Source organism: Oreochromis niloticus, linkage group LG14 (assembly GCF_001858045.2).
Source record: "Oreochromis niloticus isolate F11D_XX linkage group LG14, O_niloticus_UMD_NMBU, whole genome shotgun sequence".
NCBI lineage: Eukaryota > Metazoa > Chordata > Actinopteri > Cichliformes > Cichlidae > Oreochromis > Oreochromis niloticus.
Genome location: NC_031979.2, coordinates 690,428 through 704,146, shown reverse-complemented (window position 1 = coordinate 704,146; position 13,719 = coordinate 690,428). Strand labels below are relative to the sequence as shown.

General features: G+C 43.1%; 1 protein-coding gene across 1 annotated transcript; it reads right to left on the bottom strand.

Annotated features, from left to right (window-relative positions):
* Positions 1-2,874: 2,874 nt before the first annotated feature.
* On the bottom strand, positions 2,875-12,700 carry pou2af2 (POU class 2 homeobox associating factor 2). Its single transcript, XM_005462429.4, has 5 exons — positions 12,527-12,700; positions 11,523-11,623; positions 7,007-7,046; positions 6,598-6,905; positions 2,875-4,778 (listed from the first exon to the last, which is right to left on the bottom strand). The coding sequence occupies exons 1-5, from the start codon at positions 12,534-12,536 to the stop codon at positions 4,341-4,343; spliced, it is 897 nt and encodes a 298-aa protein (XP_005462486.1). The 5' UTR covers positions 12,537-12,700; the 3' UTR covers positions 2,875-4,340.
* Between the last annotated feature and the right edge of the window lie 1,019 nt (positions 12,701-13,719).

Sequence of the window (13,719 nt, the reverse complement as noted above, 5' to 3'; positions counted from 1 at the left end):
CCAGCTGTCTCAGCGAAATATAGGCCAATTTTCAAATTTCCTGTTTATTTAAGAAATTATTGAAAGAATAGATAGAAAACAGCTGGCTGTTTCAATTCAGAGGCTACACTGTTGGTGTTGAAGGACATTCACTGCAATGGTTTGCAATTGGTCTATCTGACACATTCCATATACAGGTCCTTCTCAAAAAATTAGCATATTGTGATAAAGTTAATTATTTCCTGTAATGTACTGATAAACATTAGACTTTCATATATTTTAGATTCATTACACACAACTGAAGTAGTTCAAGCCTTTCATTGTTTTAATATTGATGATTTTGGCATACATAACTCATGAAAACCCAAAATTCCTATCTCAAAACATTAGCATATCATGAAAAGGTTCTCTAAACGAGCTATTAACCATCTGAATCAACGAATTAACGCTAAACACCTGCAAAAGATTCCTGAGGCTTTTAAAAACTCCCAGCCTGGTTCATTACTCAAAACCGCAATCATGGGTAAGACTGCCGACCTGACTGCTGTCCAGAAGGCCATCATTGACATCCTCAAGCAAGAGGGTAAGACACAGAAAGAAATCCTGAACGAATAGGCTGTTCCCAGAGTGCTGCATCAAGACACCTCAGTTGGGAGTCTGTGGGAAGGAAAAAGTGTGGCAGAAAACGCTGCACAACAAGAAGAGGTGACCGGACCCTGAGGAAGATTGTGGAGAAGGACCAATTCCAGACCTTGGGGGACCTGCTGAAGAAGTGGACTGAGTCTGGAGTAGAAACATCCAGAGCCACCGTGTACAGGCGTGTGCAGGAAATGGGCTACAGGTGCCGCATGCCCCAGGTCAAGCCACTTTTGAACCAGAAACAGCGGCAGAAGCGCCTGACCTGGGCTACAGCGAAGCAGCACTGCACTGTTGCTCAGTGGTCCAAAGTACTTTTTTCGGATGAAAGCAACTTTTGCATGTCATTCGGAAATCAAGGTGCCAGAGTCTGGAGGAAGACTGGGGAGAGGGAAATGCCAAAATGCCTGAAGTCCAGTGTCAAGTACCCACAGTCAGTGATGGTCTGGGGTGCCATGTCAGCTGCTGGTGTTGGTCCACTGTGTTTTATCAAGGGCAGGGTCAATGCAGCTGGCTATCAGGAGATTTTGGAGCACTTCATGCTTCCATCTGCTGAAAAGCTTTATGGAGATGAAGATGGTTTACTGACCATGGTATTACTGTGCTCAATTGGCCTGCCAACTCTCCTGACCTGAACCCCATAGAGAATCTGTGAGATATTGTGAAGAGAAAGTTGAGAGACGCAAGACCCAACACTCCGGATGAGCTTAAGGCTGCTATCGAAGCATCCTGGGCCTCCATAACACCTCAGCAGTGCCACAGGCTGATTGCCTCCATGCCACGCCGCATTGAAGCAGTCATTTCTGCAACAGGATTCCCAACCAAGTATTGAGTGCATAACTGAACATAATTATTTGAAGGTTGACTTTTTTTGTATTAAAAACACTTTTCTTTTATTGGTCGGATGAAATATGCTAATTTTTTGAGATGGGAATTTTGGGTTTTCATGAGTTATGTATGCCAAAATCATCAATATTAAAACAATGAAAGGCTTGAACTACTTCAGTTGTGTGTAATGAATCTAAAATATATGAAAGTCTAATGTTTATCAGTACATTACAGGAAATAATGAACTTTATCACAATATGCTAATTTTTTGAGAAGGACCTGTAGTCTTGTTACTCACTCCACAGGGTTTTGTGCTGGGACCAATACTATTTACATTATACATGCTTCTCTTTGGCATGTTGTTAGAAAACATACTTTTATATCTAATTTTGATGATACAGTTGATAAATATATTTCAAAATCCTTTTTTTGTCTGTTGTGCGTCACGTGAGCTATAAGGGCTAACTCTCTGTTACTGTCGACACAGGTTGGTCGTTGGTGTAATATGTACATTTTATGTATATTTTATCCAAAGCATGGCATGTGGGGATTATTCTTGTTTAGTCTGAATAATTTTTCACCGTATTCATATTTTACACAATTTCTTTCATATTTTCATATCTAAGCCCCCAAAATGCCGGTCACTGAGACTGTCCCTCTAAGACACGAAGACTGTTGCAAAGTGTTTAAATTATACTGATAATTAATTAAAAAAAATACACTGGCATGATTTCATTTTTTATTTTTAAAAATATTATTCGTTATATAGAATATATAGTGATATATATTAAAGAAACCAAACAAACCATAATGCAGTTATAAAGCTTATGATAAAAGATTTATAGCATTATATCCTGAAATAAGCAAACAACACCTACCTGAAGCCAGATGACACATATCAGTTATTTATACTACGGGCATGACTTTAAGACATTAAGTTCTACAGTTTCCTTCTGCTGTATCCAAAAAACATTGAGGTTATTTTATGTGTTCCTAAAGAACCAGACGTTTACTCTGGATAGCGTCACCTTGATGTCCAGCAACACCGTGAGGAACTTCCTGACCTGGATGTGTCCTTCGACGGGCACTAAACAAATACGCAGGATTGCTATTTTTCATCTGCACGTTATCAGTAAAAAAAGTGATGCTAAAACACTAGTTCATGCATGCATTATTTTTAGGCTGGACTGCTGTAATTCATTAACATCAGGTTGTTCTGAAAGTTGCCTTCAGTGGGTTCAGGTGCTGCAGTGAGAGTACTGGGAATTTAAAAATCTTTCTTAAAATCCTGCAAAGCCTTGATTAATAAGGCCCCATCACATCTGAAAGACTTCATAGTGCTGTATTTCCATACTACCTTCAGTCTGAGAGCTCCTCACTCAGAATGGGGGGCAGAGCTTTCCTCTATCAGACTCCTTTCCTGTTGGTGTGTTGGAGACTGACATGTTCTGTACTTTTAGGATTTTAGGATCAAAACTTTCCATTTTGATGAAGGTGACCCTGAAGCATTGCTTAATGATGCTGCTATAGGCTCAGACTGCCGAAAGACCTCATGTGATACACCGTGATGACGCCTCTCTCTTTGTGTTTATATCCCACATTTCAGTCTTCTCTGTCCCTTTGACCCTGTCTGCCTTCACTCGCTTTCTTCTTTTCTCTTTGCCCTCAAGCCCGTCTCGTCACATCAGCCTTTCTTCCTGTTAAAAGGCTATTTATCCTTCCCTCATGCCCCCTACGGGAGTCGTTTGGGCTTTCTCCAGAATACTGTAGGGTAATTACCTTACAGTATAAAGTGTCTTAAGGTGACTGTCAATGTGTTTTGAAGTTATATAAATAAACCTGAAAAGAAGGGAAGCATCACAATTGCTTCACTCCTGTTAGTCCCAGTGAATCCAGACAACCTCTCCATTCAAGCACCACACTCAGCAGGGTCTTAAAAATGGCAGCAGACTGCAGTTTAATGACAGTTACAGCCTGAAGTTACAGGAACCTTCAGGGTACAATGATTAAGATGTAGCATGTTCACACATTATGAAAAAACAAAATCCTCAGAATATACGCTATCAAAGTCAGTATCCTTGCTTTGGTATACGCTCTTTATTCCAGCCTTATAAGTTAAGTTATGCTTTGTGATCACGTCCACACCGTACGGGAAATAGTGGTAAAAAAAAGAAATGGTGCTATTCTATAGTCAGACTGGACCTTCGGTAGAATGAGGCCACCAACATGTTAAAGTGCCCCTTTTGTGTCACCTATCTGGCTTTTCTATTCATGTGGTTTTCAAAATGAACCTCATCACTTCTTTTTTCTGGGGCTAATCTATGTCACCATGTGACACTTGGAGCGAGTTTGAATGAGAAGCCTTGCATTCCCCCCGACCTCAGCCACCTGGGCCTCTCCCCTTTAGTGCCAGCAAAGTGTGCAGAAATGTGGCTAAGCTTTACTATCCTACAGATAAATGTGTTGGTTGACAGATACGAGGGTACAGTCATATTTCTTGATGTATATATTGTCGGATATGCTCAGATGCTTTAGCCAGCAGCAAAAAAGATGCTTGGAGTAATTAAGAAATGGTTTAACCACATTGTTCATCGAGCAGCTCCGACCCCACAGTTTAGAGCATTCAGCACTGTCTTGCTTTCATCACACCCAGATGCTTTTGAAGGGTCTCACAGAGACAGCAGCTAACACAGCGTGTTTCCAACAGAGGGTGAAATGAAGAGCTGCAGCACAAAGTGCAACGCATACAGTGAATGAGCACAACAGGGACACTTTAAAACTTGAATATTTTTAGCAAATTGACATTGAAATTTTCATGGAAAACCCTCCCCGAGGATTTACAGCAGAGTGTTGAGTTCATCAGTGTCTGTAAAAACGTCTGAATCTTCTGAATTCAGTCAGTAGGCCCTCCGAATCTCATAGGGCGACCAGGCGCTCACCCCCTCTTCCTTAGCCCAGGAGGAATGAGCTTCGGCACCGGGGGTTAGGCTGCCGTGGCCGTCGGCCGCCTCCTCCGTCACCATCTTGGTCACCAGATCGGTGACAGGGCTGCTCATGTAGGGAGGGCAGGGGAAGGAGGAGGAGGAGGGTGTGGTGGGGTAAGTGCTGGTGGAGGTTAAAGGGTGATAGTGGACATCCTCCAGAGAGTGCAGAGTGTAGGGCTGGCTGCTGGAGACGGGGCCCAGGGAGGAGCTTCGGCTCGGGGAGCGGTACTGGGAGGGGCTCCCTGGAGGTTCGGGGCTGGGCATGGAGGGTGGGACGCTGACGGAGGCCAGGTTGTCCTGACAGAGAGCCTCCACCTGGGATACTGGCTCAGACTGCTCCCACGAGTCTCTCTGGAGCAGGAAGACAGCAGAGGACAGGATGAATCAGTCATTTATTTCCTCATCAGATAGTGCAAAGTCCCCAACATCACAGCAGACCTTTTGTAATGACAGCGTTTCCTGTAGTGTTGCATTATTTCCTTCACTACGTTTGTTTCACTTTCCTGCCCTGCGAGCACATCTGAACGCCTATGTGGACATGCAAAACTCAATCGTTCTAGAACTCAGGCTTTAAATGGATCCCAGTAACTAAAGCGTATTTGTGATCTATCCATGAATACAGTTTTGGTTTGGGGTTTTCTGGAATGTCTTCCTCTGTGCAGTCCAGTCGAGGCAAACAGCCCACACCGTACAATGATGTATAAATATTTAACATCAGAGCACCAACTGCAAATGTGGCTGAACATGGAGCATGTCTGTTTTTCACTCTAAAAACTTCCATATACGCCATCAGAAGTGCAGTTAGGATGATGAGCAGGCAGGTGTACTATGAAGGACTGTCGTCGGAGCCACGCCGCCTCTGTGACAGCTGCTAAAAGTTTGACTTTAGGGTCCAAATAGCTCCGCAACAACTTTTCATAAGATTATCAATAATTCCACTTATTAAATGTCCTTGTTAGTCTTGTTATATTTTAGAGTTTTCTTTAAACAGCAGTGCACAGTTAGCATAACTGTCCTGCACTGAATGCTCTTGGCTCTAGCTGTGCAGTCAGTGACCAGTACATGCTGTCAAACAAAAACTTCACATAAAAAATAACCTTTTTTCATCTGAAACTGCGATGGAAAGAGTGACAATTCACAAATGCTCCAATACGAGAAGAATGTCCTTCACTGTAATCGAGTACTATCAGCTGAAGTGTCAAAGCAAACTGGCCTTGCAGAGCAGCAGTTCCTAACCCCTGACCTCCGTGAACACATAAATCCCAGGGGGTCGACACCAACGATGAAGGAAAGAAATTTTGCATATGGAATATTAGACAGTGTTACCTCGGCCAACAGTTATTTAAAGTGAAAGCATGAAATGACTCACAGCTCAGACACTAACAGAGCCTCTTGTTGTTTACACATTAGCACATTAGTGTTCTCTTTAACAACGTCAGACCTGTTGTGTAGATTGGATTTTAAAAAATGTAATCTCACTAGTAACTAAAGTAACTAAATTAAATGTAGTAGTAGCAAGTCCAAATACATGAAATAAATAATAGAACTTGATTCTTTCAGTTCTCCTTGTCTCAGTGTGTTCCTGCTCTTTACTGAAGCTTGGTATCGTTGAAATCCTCGAGTGCTTGATCGCTGAGTTTTCTTACACTCAGCAGCATCGTGTGCCTCGCCATGTTAACAGATTAGCTTGTCAGAACAAAGTTACTGATTTTTCTTCAAAACAGAGAAACGTTTTTCCCAGCAAGTCTCGATTATCCTGTTCAGACTGAACATAAGTGGAGCTGATGGGGAATCAGTCTGCACTGACAAAGTTGATCTGAAGCTAATATGAGACTACGGAGGTCTCAGTTTGGCAAATAAAGCAGACAGCTTCTAAACTTTCCTTTTTCAGCTGTGAAGGAAGAACAACAGGAACTTTATACTGAAAATACCAGGCATGCAGAGATTATGATCAGTGCTGCATACACACAGAAACCTGCAGGAATATTTGTAGCTGTTAGTCAGCTGGGTGACACTTGAAAAATGTGAACATCACCCAGAGGATATGTTTATGTTTCACAGTAACTAAAAAGGTACACTAAACTTATTTGTTGCCATTTTTAAATCCATGACGGTAATTCTGAACATGCACTTTGTTTTGTCAGCGTGTCACTGTCACTCTGATTCATACCAGAAATAAATGCGAGGACTCTCCACCGAAGGGTGGCAGCAGGGAGGACAGTGCTGACGAGGGCAGGAAGGACCCGCCAGAGCTGGAGAAGGTGGCGGCGCTGCGGTAGTCACCAAAGGTTTCTGGGTAGTAGCTGTCTATGAGCGAGGAGTAGCTGCTCATGGTGGAGGGCTCACAGCCTAGGGGCTTACCCCCAAGGGTGGAGGAATAGACATCAGGGGAGAACTGCTTGGTGGATGGGCAGAAATCTGAGTCAGAGATGAAGGAACGTCCTCTTATGCCATAGTAGCTGGGCAGCATGTGGGCACCTGAAGTGGAGCAGCAGAAATCACTTTATTATTATTACTCATTGATTATAGACACCCTGCTCTGTCTCAGGGGCAGAGTAACGCGTCAGAGGATGGCTCACCTGGCATCTGGACAAATGATGGTGGAGTGGTTGATCCTCCCTGCGGAAACAGAGACAGCACATGTCAGGTTTTACTTATATATGATTTATGGAGCTACAGTTCCACCGATACTTGTCTTCTTTGTTGAAAATGATTCCTGTAACAGCAAACACTGTTACAGGAACAGTTTTATCTTAGAAGTAAATGTTGTTGTTTATAAACAGATGGTTGTTGGCCCTGAAACATAAGAGCTGGCAAAAAACCCAAAAACAGACGTGTCGCAGGATAATGGATGAAGAAAGAAGGACAAAACATCATCCTACAACACAAATGTGTATTTGGTCTTGATTTTCTCTGATGCTAAAGGCGATTGCTCAGATCAGCCTTGTATGAATTTGCAGCTGGACCAAAACCACTTAAATGCTTCTATTTATAACCCGTCTCCACGTGATATCTAAGATGCAACAAGGAGCCTGAGATAGACGCTGGACAGCATGTTTGCAGGGATCCGTCACTGGCTTAATGTTTAAGCCCTTACTGTAAGCCTGAGTCAATAACTGCTCAAATTTCAACTCCAGCCAGTCGGATACGACAAAAGGAAAGCGAAACAAATTTCACACTCATTATTACGACTGTGCTGTGAGGCCTTTGCTTTTAGTTTCAACCTAACTGTGGTATTACCAGCATGAAACATGTTAACAGCCCCTTTCATCCATTAATTCCACACTTGTGACAACCCCAACCGTAAGCCTAACCCAGAGTGTGTAGTTCGTGTTCTCACTGAACCCCACCTTTGCCCAAAACACAGAGTTATGGTCAGATTGGCCGACTTAGGCCAAAAAGTATTTTTATTATAGACGATTAGATGAATCCAGAAACCTTTCAGAGAGTTAAACAAGAATCGTACGAATAAACAAAGCTGCAAATAAAGTAAGATCTCTTACTCTCTGTGTAACATTAAAGGACTCACATACTGTTGAGCCTTCACCACAGTTAGAGCACCAATGTGAAATATTACATAAGTGTTTATCTGACAGGATTTTAAAGTCTGGAGTCACGCTGTTGGTGGAACTGCATCACTGGTATCCAGTGTTCACCATTTATGATGTGGCACTGTTTGCAGTGTCAGCTTTGGTGTGCTTGTCACTAGGGGCTCGGAAGAACCCGGTTGCCTTTGGATGTTGTTGACCTGCACTGCAGTTTGTTTCTGCTCTAAAAGCAGACACAGATTCGTGTCAGAGAGTTGCACAGCAGGGACACAGAGGACAAGGTTTGACAGGATCTCTGGTTTGCATATTGCTAACATGAAAGAGTTGATATTAAGCCCATGTCGGCTGGGACGCACGCAAATTTTGAGGGTTAAATTTGAATGTGATTTGCCAGTGCCAAGACTTCCTCATGTGGCCCAGGTATGGCTCAGTGCATCTCTGAAGGCTGCCTATGGAAATCAGCTCGCTCAAGCTCAGACAGTCAGGTAGTGTGCGTATTTGTGCGATGGCGTTGACTAATGATAGATTTATTTAGCTTTGTTTCACAGAAAAGCTCTTCCTTCCTATGCAAAATATGTTACACAATGATATTTTTAAAACAGCCCATTTCATATTTTTAAAATTGAACACGCACAACTGTTTTGTGTAAATTTTCCTACTTTAAACATAAACTTTATCCATATTTCTTCCTGGCTCATTTGCTTGACTGCTGTTCCCTTGTTTGCTTTTTATTCAGCCTGTTGCACTGTGTTGTAGGATCTCCTGCATGTTGTTCGTGCAACACACACACACACACACACAAAGAGTGAGTTTGTGTTGTTTGTTAGCATTAGCGCTTTTACCCCAGTACACATCGCGGCATCTCTTCAGCATCATGTCTGTTCCCAGGCTCAGCAACATGTCTGGACACGCTAGCTCGACAGAACATGTCAGAAAAGAGAAGCTGCTGATGTGAAATGATGTAAGATCTCTATAGTTTCTGTCTGGCTGTCCCAACACGAGGAGACTGTGGTCAGAGTTTGCTCTTATCTTTCAATGGCCCTTTATTCCCAGATAAAAGGCAGCGCAAGCCAACGCAAGGACGGGAATGGCTTTAGTTACTGTGTGCCTCTGTGCATTATTAGCTCTACAACCATCATTAATAAACACACAGTAAAGCCCACACTGAAAGCAGACTGTAGACCTGCAGACAATGGCCTGTCATACTGCCTCCATGCTGTATTCTTTTGGCCCAGTGATTGCATAATACCACATTTGACCATGAAAACAGAACGCCAAGGTAGCAACTAAGATTCTTTTACACGCCTCATTGTCTCCGAAGGAGACTATTGTCTGACACACTGTGGTATATTGTACATGCTAACATAACATGTAACAATAAGCTATAGAGTCCACAGTTAAATAAAGTTCGTGGGATTAAAGACCAACTGCTCCCCAAACAACTGTGACTCAGGGACTACACACCGACCACGTTCTAGCACCTGAGCTGGTTAGCCAAAGGTAATGGACAACTATTGAAATAAATAGTTAACCAAGAGTGATGGATTAAAATTCATAAATGAATGAGTCAGGTTCAAGAAAAATGCTTAAATCCAACGTGGACAGGCGATTTGGTGAGCTAAGGCTAACAGATAAATGTTGTAACAAAAAGTAGCCAAACGTTAGTTTACAGAGATGATAGTGCGCATAAGGATTATTATTATTATCATGAAGATTTGGTGGATTATTGGTGGTGGTGATTATCTAAAGCATGCCAACGGTTGCTCAGCTATATTAAATGAAACAAAGGTGTGTTGAACTTTTTCCCGTCAGACAACTTATGTTTGAAATGATTTATTACCATCATCATCAGAGTCTGGGATTTTCAAGGAAGTCATAAAACTCATCACTCCCCACAAGTATGCTAATGTACATATAAGTGACGAGTAAATGTGGCCTACGGGTGGATGCTGGAGTGGCTGTGAGCGTGGGGGAGCTTAAAGACGAGGCCAGACTGAAGAGCGTTTGGTAGACGTGAGCAGAGCGAGCCATGTTACACATGTATGACGTGCACAACCCACGTCGCTCGCAGACTTTGCTTGATTCAATTTGTAATATCAAAAAAGTGGCGCTCCAATCATGTGAAAATGCTGACCGACTGGAATGATGCCACAGGTGTTAGCTTGTTATTCAAATTTAAGGGAAGTAATAAAAGCAAGAAGATAGCTTCTCGAGCTGCTGTCGATTCACTGAGCCCTGACAAAAGCATACAGTCTGTCAGAAACCCATTTGTGGCTGTGTGTGCTGCAGTCACACAGCTTGCATGTGGAGCTCGTTAAATTAAGGTCGTTTGTTTCTGAGACGATGCCCCATGAAGCAGAGCTGCTCTTCACCACTTTTCAATAATAGCTTTGATTTGTTTTGATTACTTTGTGAGGAACCATTTTCAGTTTTGATTGAAAATTTGCTGACGTTAAATAAAATCCAGAATATTCCTCGCCTTCTTCTGCTGTCACAGGATGTCTGCAACAGAATCTAAACAGCATCTCGGCTCTGATTGAGACTAAATACTCCTGTTAGTTTCTTGTTGTTGTTAACGACCTGTCCTTTAGCATCAAATGAAACTAAACTTTTAATCTTTTATGGCAGCTCTGCCTCCACACAAAGGGTTTAATAACCAGTGACAGAGTGAATTTCTGTCTGTGATAATGTCAGCCTACGTGCTAGGAATTTACCCCCACCCCCACCCCACACACAAAAGTACACCTGTGCCAAAAATGTTATAATGAGCACCGCACTGGAGGAGATACAGGAAACGTCTGCTGGCATCTTCTAATGTTCTCTGACATAATTCCTCCATTGCTCGAGCCATCAGCGAGTGTATGGAGTGGACGTGCCAGCACAGAAAACAAACAGTGTCCTGTAAAAGCCTTTTGACAGGCGGTTTGTGGAAAATAAAAAGGCAGTCTTGCGTGTGCGAGCAGGCGTCTAAAGCACAGAAGCACAGCCTGATTTCTCTGTGTGCGTGTGTGAGAGAAAGTGTGTGTCTGAGACAACAATAGGAGGTTTGTCTGTGGCCTGATCACGGCGCAGGACAATATCGGCTGGCAGGTGTGCACGGATCAAACTTTGCATAGGCAGCCTCCTGCACGGGCCCTTTCTTCTGTTTCTCTGTGCTACCTGTCCACCTCAAATCCCCCCACCCTGCCTCCACCTCCACCTTTTTGTGGACTTTTTTTGGGAAGATCATGGCCCACAGCATTGCAGGGATTGTATTAGAGCTCCTTTGTGAGGTTAGGATGAGTTTTTGTGCTTCGTGTCTCTTTCTACACGCACAGTGCTCGGCTATTTACAGAATGGCTTTGCAAGCGAGGTACAGGTGGTCAAAGGATCGACCGTGGATCGTTAGCGCACAAAGATGAGCCTCAATGTAAACAAGAGGAGGAGATTTTTTGTTTTCAGGAAACCTCCCAGTTGTGCCGCTAAGAGAACGCCAGCCGTGCCGTTTGGTTTGATAGAGGAAAATAAAGGCGGGAGAGACAGGCGGTTTAGAAGATGTGGTGCTCACGCTGTATCTGGGTCCGTTTGTCTGCCGGGACCTCTTCTCTGCCAGCAGGTCTTTGACCGTGTGCTTCACTCGGACGCCCTGGTACACTCTCTTAGAATATTCTGCAGACAGACAGAGCACAGACGTGCAGACATGAGTGATGCAGCTCGACTTGTAACACAACTTCATACAAATTTTCATCCATTCCCACAAATGTGTGGTCATTTGAATGCTTCACAGTTTTATGCATATAGGCGAATGACTCTTTGGGATTGGTGTGTAAATGTCATGGAAATTGCCTTTGGTTTGGTCAATGCAAATGGACTGCTAAAAAGAGGCAATTAACTACAAACTCTTCCCAAAACCTCACCATAAGCAAACACTCCAGAGGGCTTAGGTGGTAGCCCTCTGGAAAAAAGAAACGCCACGAGTGAATAGGCAGCCGATGCCAGCGAGCATCACGGTGGCACATTGTGTCATATATTAAATAGTCCTCTACAAATCTCACGTGTGTGTTGGTGTGATTTGGTCACATTCCTGGGAAGCAGAGGTAGAAACTCAATGAAAATGCAAACTTTACTATGCAAACGGAAATTGCATGCAAAAATCTTTATGTAAAAGACCCCAGCTTTTTGAATGGATCCTTTAGATAAGGCCCAACTTTGCACAAACATGAGATTCTTGAAAATATCGACTCTTCTTTGGAGGAGGTTGTTTTTTCCTTTTGGAAATGACCTTAAAACGTTCAGAAATGACCTCCTCGTGGTCGTAATCAACATCTGTAGAGTTTTCTTAAAAGTAGACATTTAATCTTCGTTGATACGTGTCACGCACGGGCAGCTTCATCAATATCAGCACAGCAAACGGACATTTTTAGGAAACTTTTCCCACTACACTCAAATAAAAGCCTCCGTCACACAAAACTAGACAAACCCCTAAAAAACCGACATACACTGTAAAAGTAAAACCAAACATTTTTCAATATTTCCGTTACGTATAAAATAGCATAATAATAACACGCTTACCTGTGTCCATGATGCTGTTGATGCACACACACACACACACACAGAGGCCTTTCTGTTCTCCCCCTGCTGTATTTGGCTGTAGTAGCTAGATCCAGGAGTGCAGCACCATACTGAGTGGCGTGCTGCAATAGGAGCTTTAATCAGGCTGTGAGGAGGGCAGGGACACATGGAACATGCCACCTCACACTGCAACCATGAGGAGGCAGCTTTTCAAAATGACCTTTATCTATTTGTTTAAATGCAAATGTTTGGTGGGGACGTTTTTTAGACTATTTGCATCTGTAGTCAAGATTAGGGGCAGGAAGCATCAGGAGCATGGGAGTGAGAGAGGCTGTAAAGCAGCTCAGTCGCTCCTCCCCTCAGCCATTTGTCATCAGCACAGTTCCAGAGGATATGTTATTTCCACATTTTCTTTTTGCTCTTCATTTCTAGCTGCAGGTGTGTGATGCAATCCTGCGATTTGAAGATTAACATGTCCACCTGCTGATACATGGTCGGGGCTTCCTGAGACAATTAACTGAAAAATAATGACACCTTTTTTGTGTGAAGCCTTCATTGTGTTTGTATAAAACACTGAGTGGTCTAGACCTGGTGTTTAAAAGGAGAAGGATACCTTAGAGGCATGCTCTGCTAAACTTTTTGTGTCTGGCGCTGAGATCACATCTAACTTTTTGTGCTCTGCCGTATGATTGGGACGCTGGCAGTTCATTAATTGTCAATGAAAATTTGCCCATACTGTGTGATGTTTACAGGATAAACCTGGTTACATTTGATGTGCATGACTTCATAATCACACAGACACCAGTCAGATAAACTAGCTAAACATTAAAGCAGCTCAACTTCTGCCGGCTTGGATTTGCATGCAGTCCTCAGGTGGATGCTCAGAGACACCAGCGCTGCTTCTGAATGTTCACTGTGATCACTGCAACGTTTAATATCTGACACAGTAAATGTTTCTGGATGCACAGGTCTGTGTCACAGTCTTACACACAGTGTGACTTTATGTGGTGACAGCAGCTGTACTTGGTGCCCCAGTGCTGGGCTGCCCTTAAAGCTCCAGTATTATCCACCAAAAACTATGATGCTGCTTTAGCCTGTTCTGTGGTAGAGCCGGCCTCTCTTCACAGGTGAAGAACACCTGACCACAACGTTATAATAAAGCCAGCTTATACAAGTCTTTTCAAGAGGAGCAG

Bases quoted from the DNA above. Each gene is read 5' to 3' on its own strand.
- pou2af2 (XM_005462429.4), bottom strand. The intron at 6,906-7,006 runs GTGAGCCATCCT...GCTCCACTTCAG, and splicing joins ATCATTTGTCCAGATGCCAG to GTGCCCACATGCTGCCCAGC. The intron at 4,779-6,597 runs GTATGAATCAGA...TTCCTGCTCCAG, and splicing joins AGTCCTCGCATTTATTTCTG to AGAGACTCGTGGGAGCAGTC.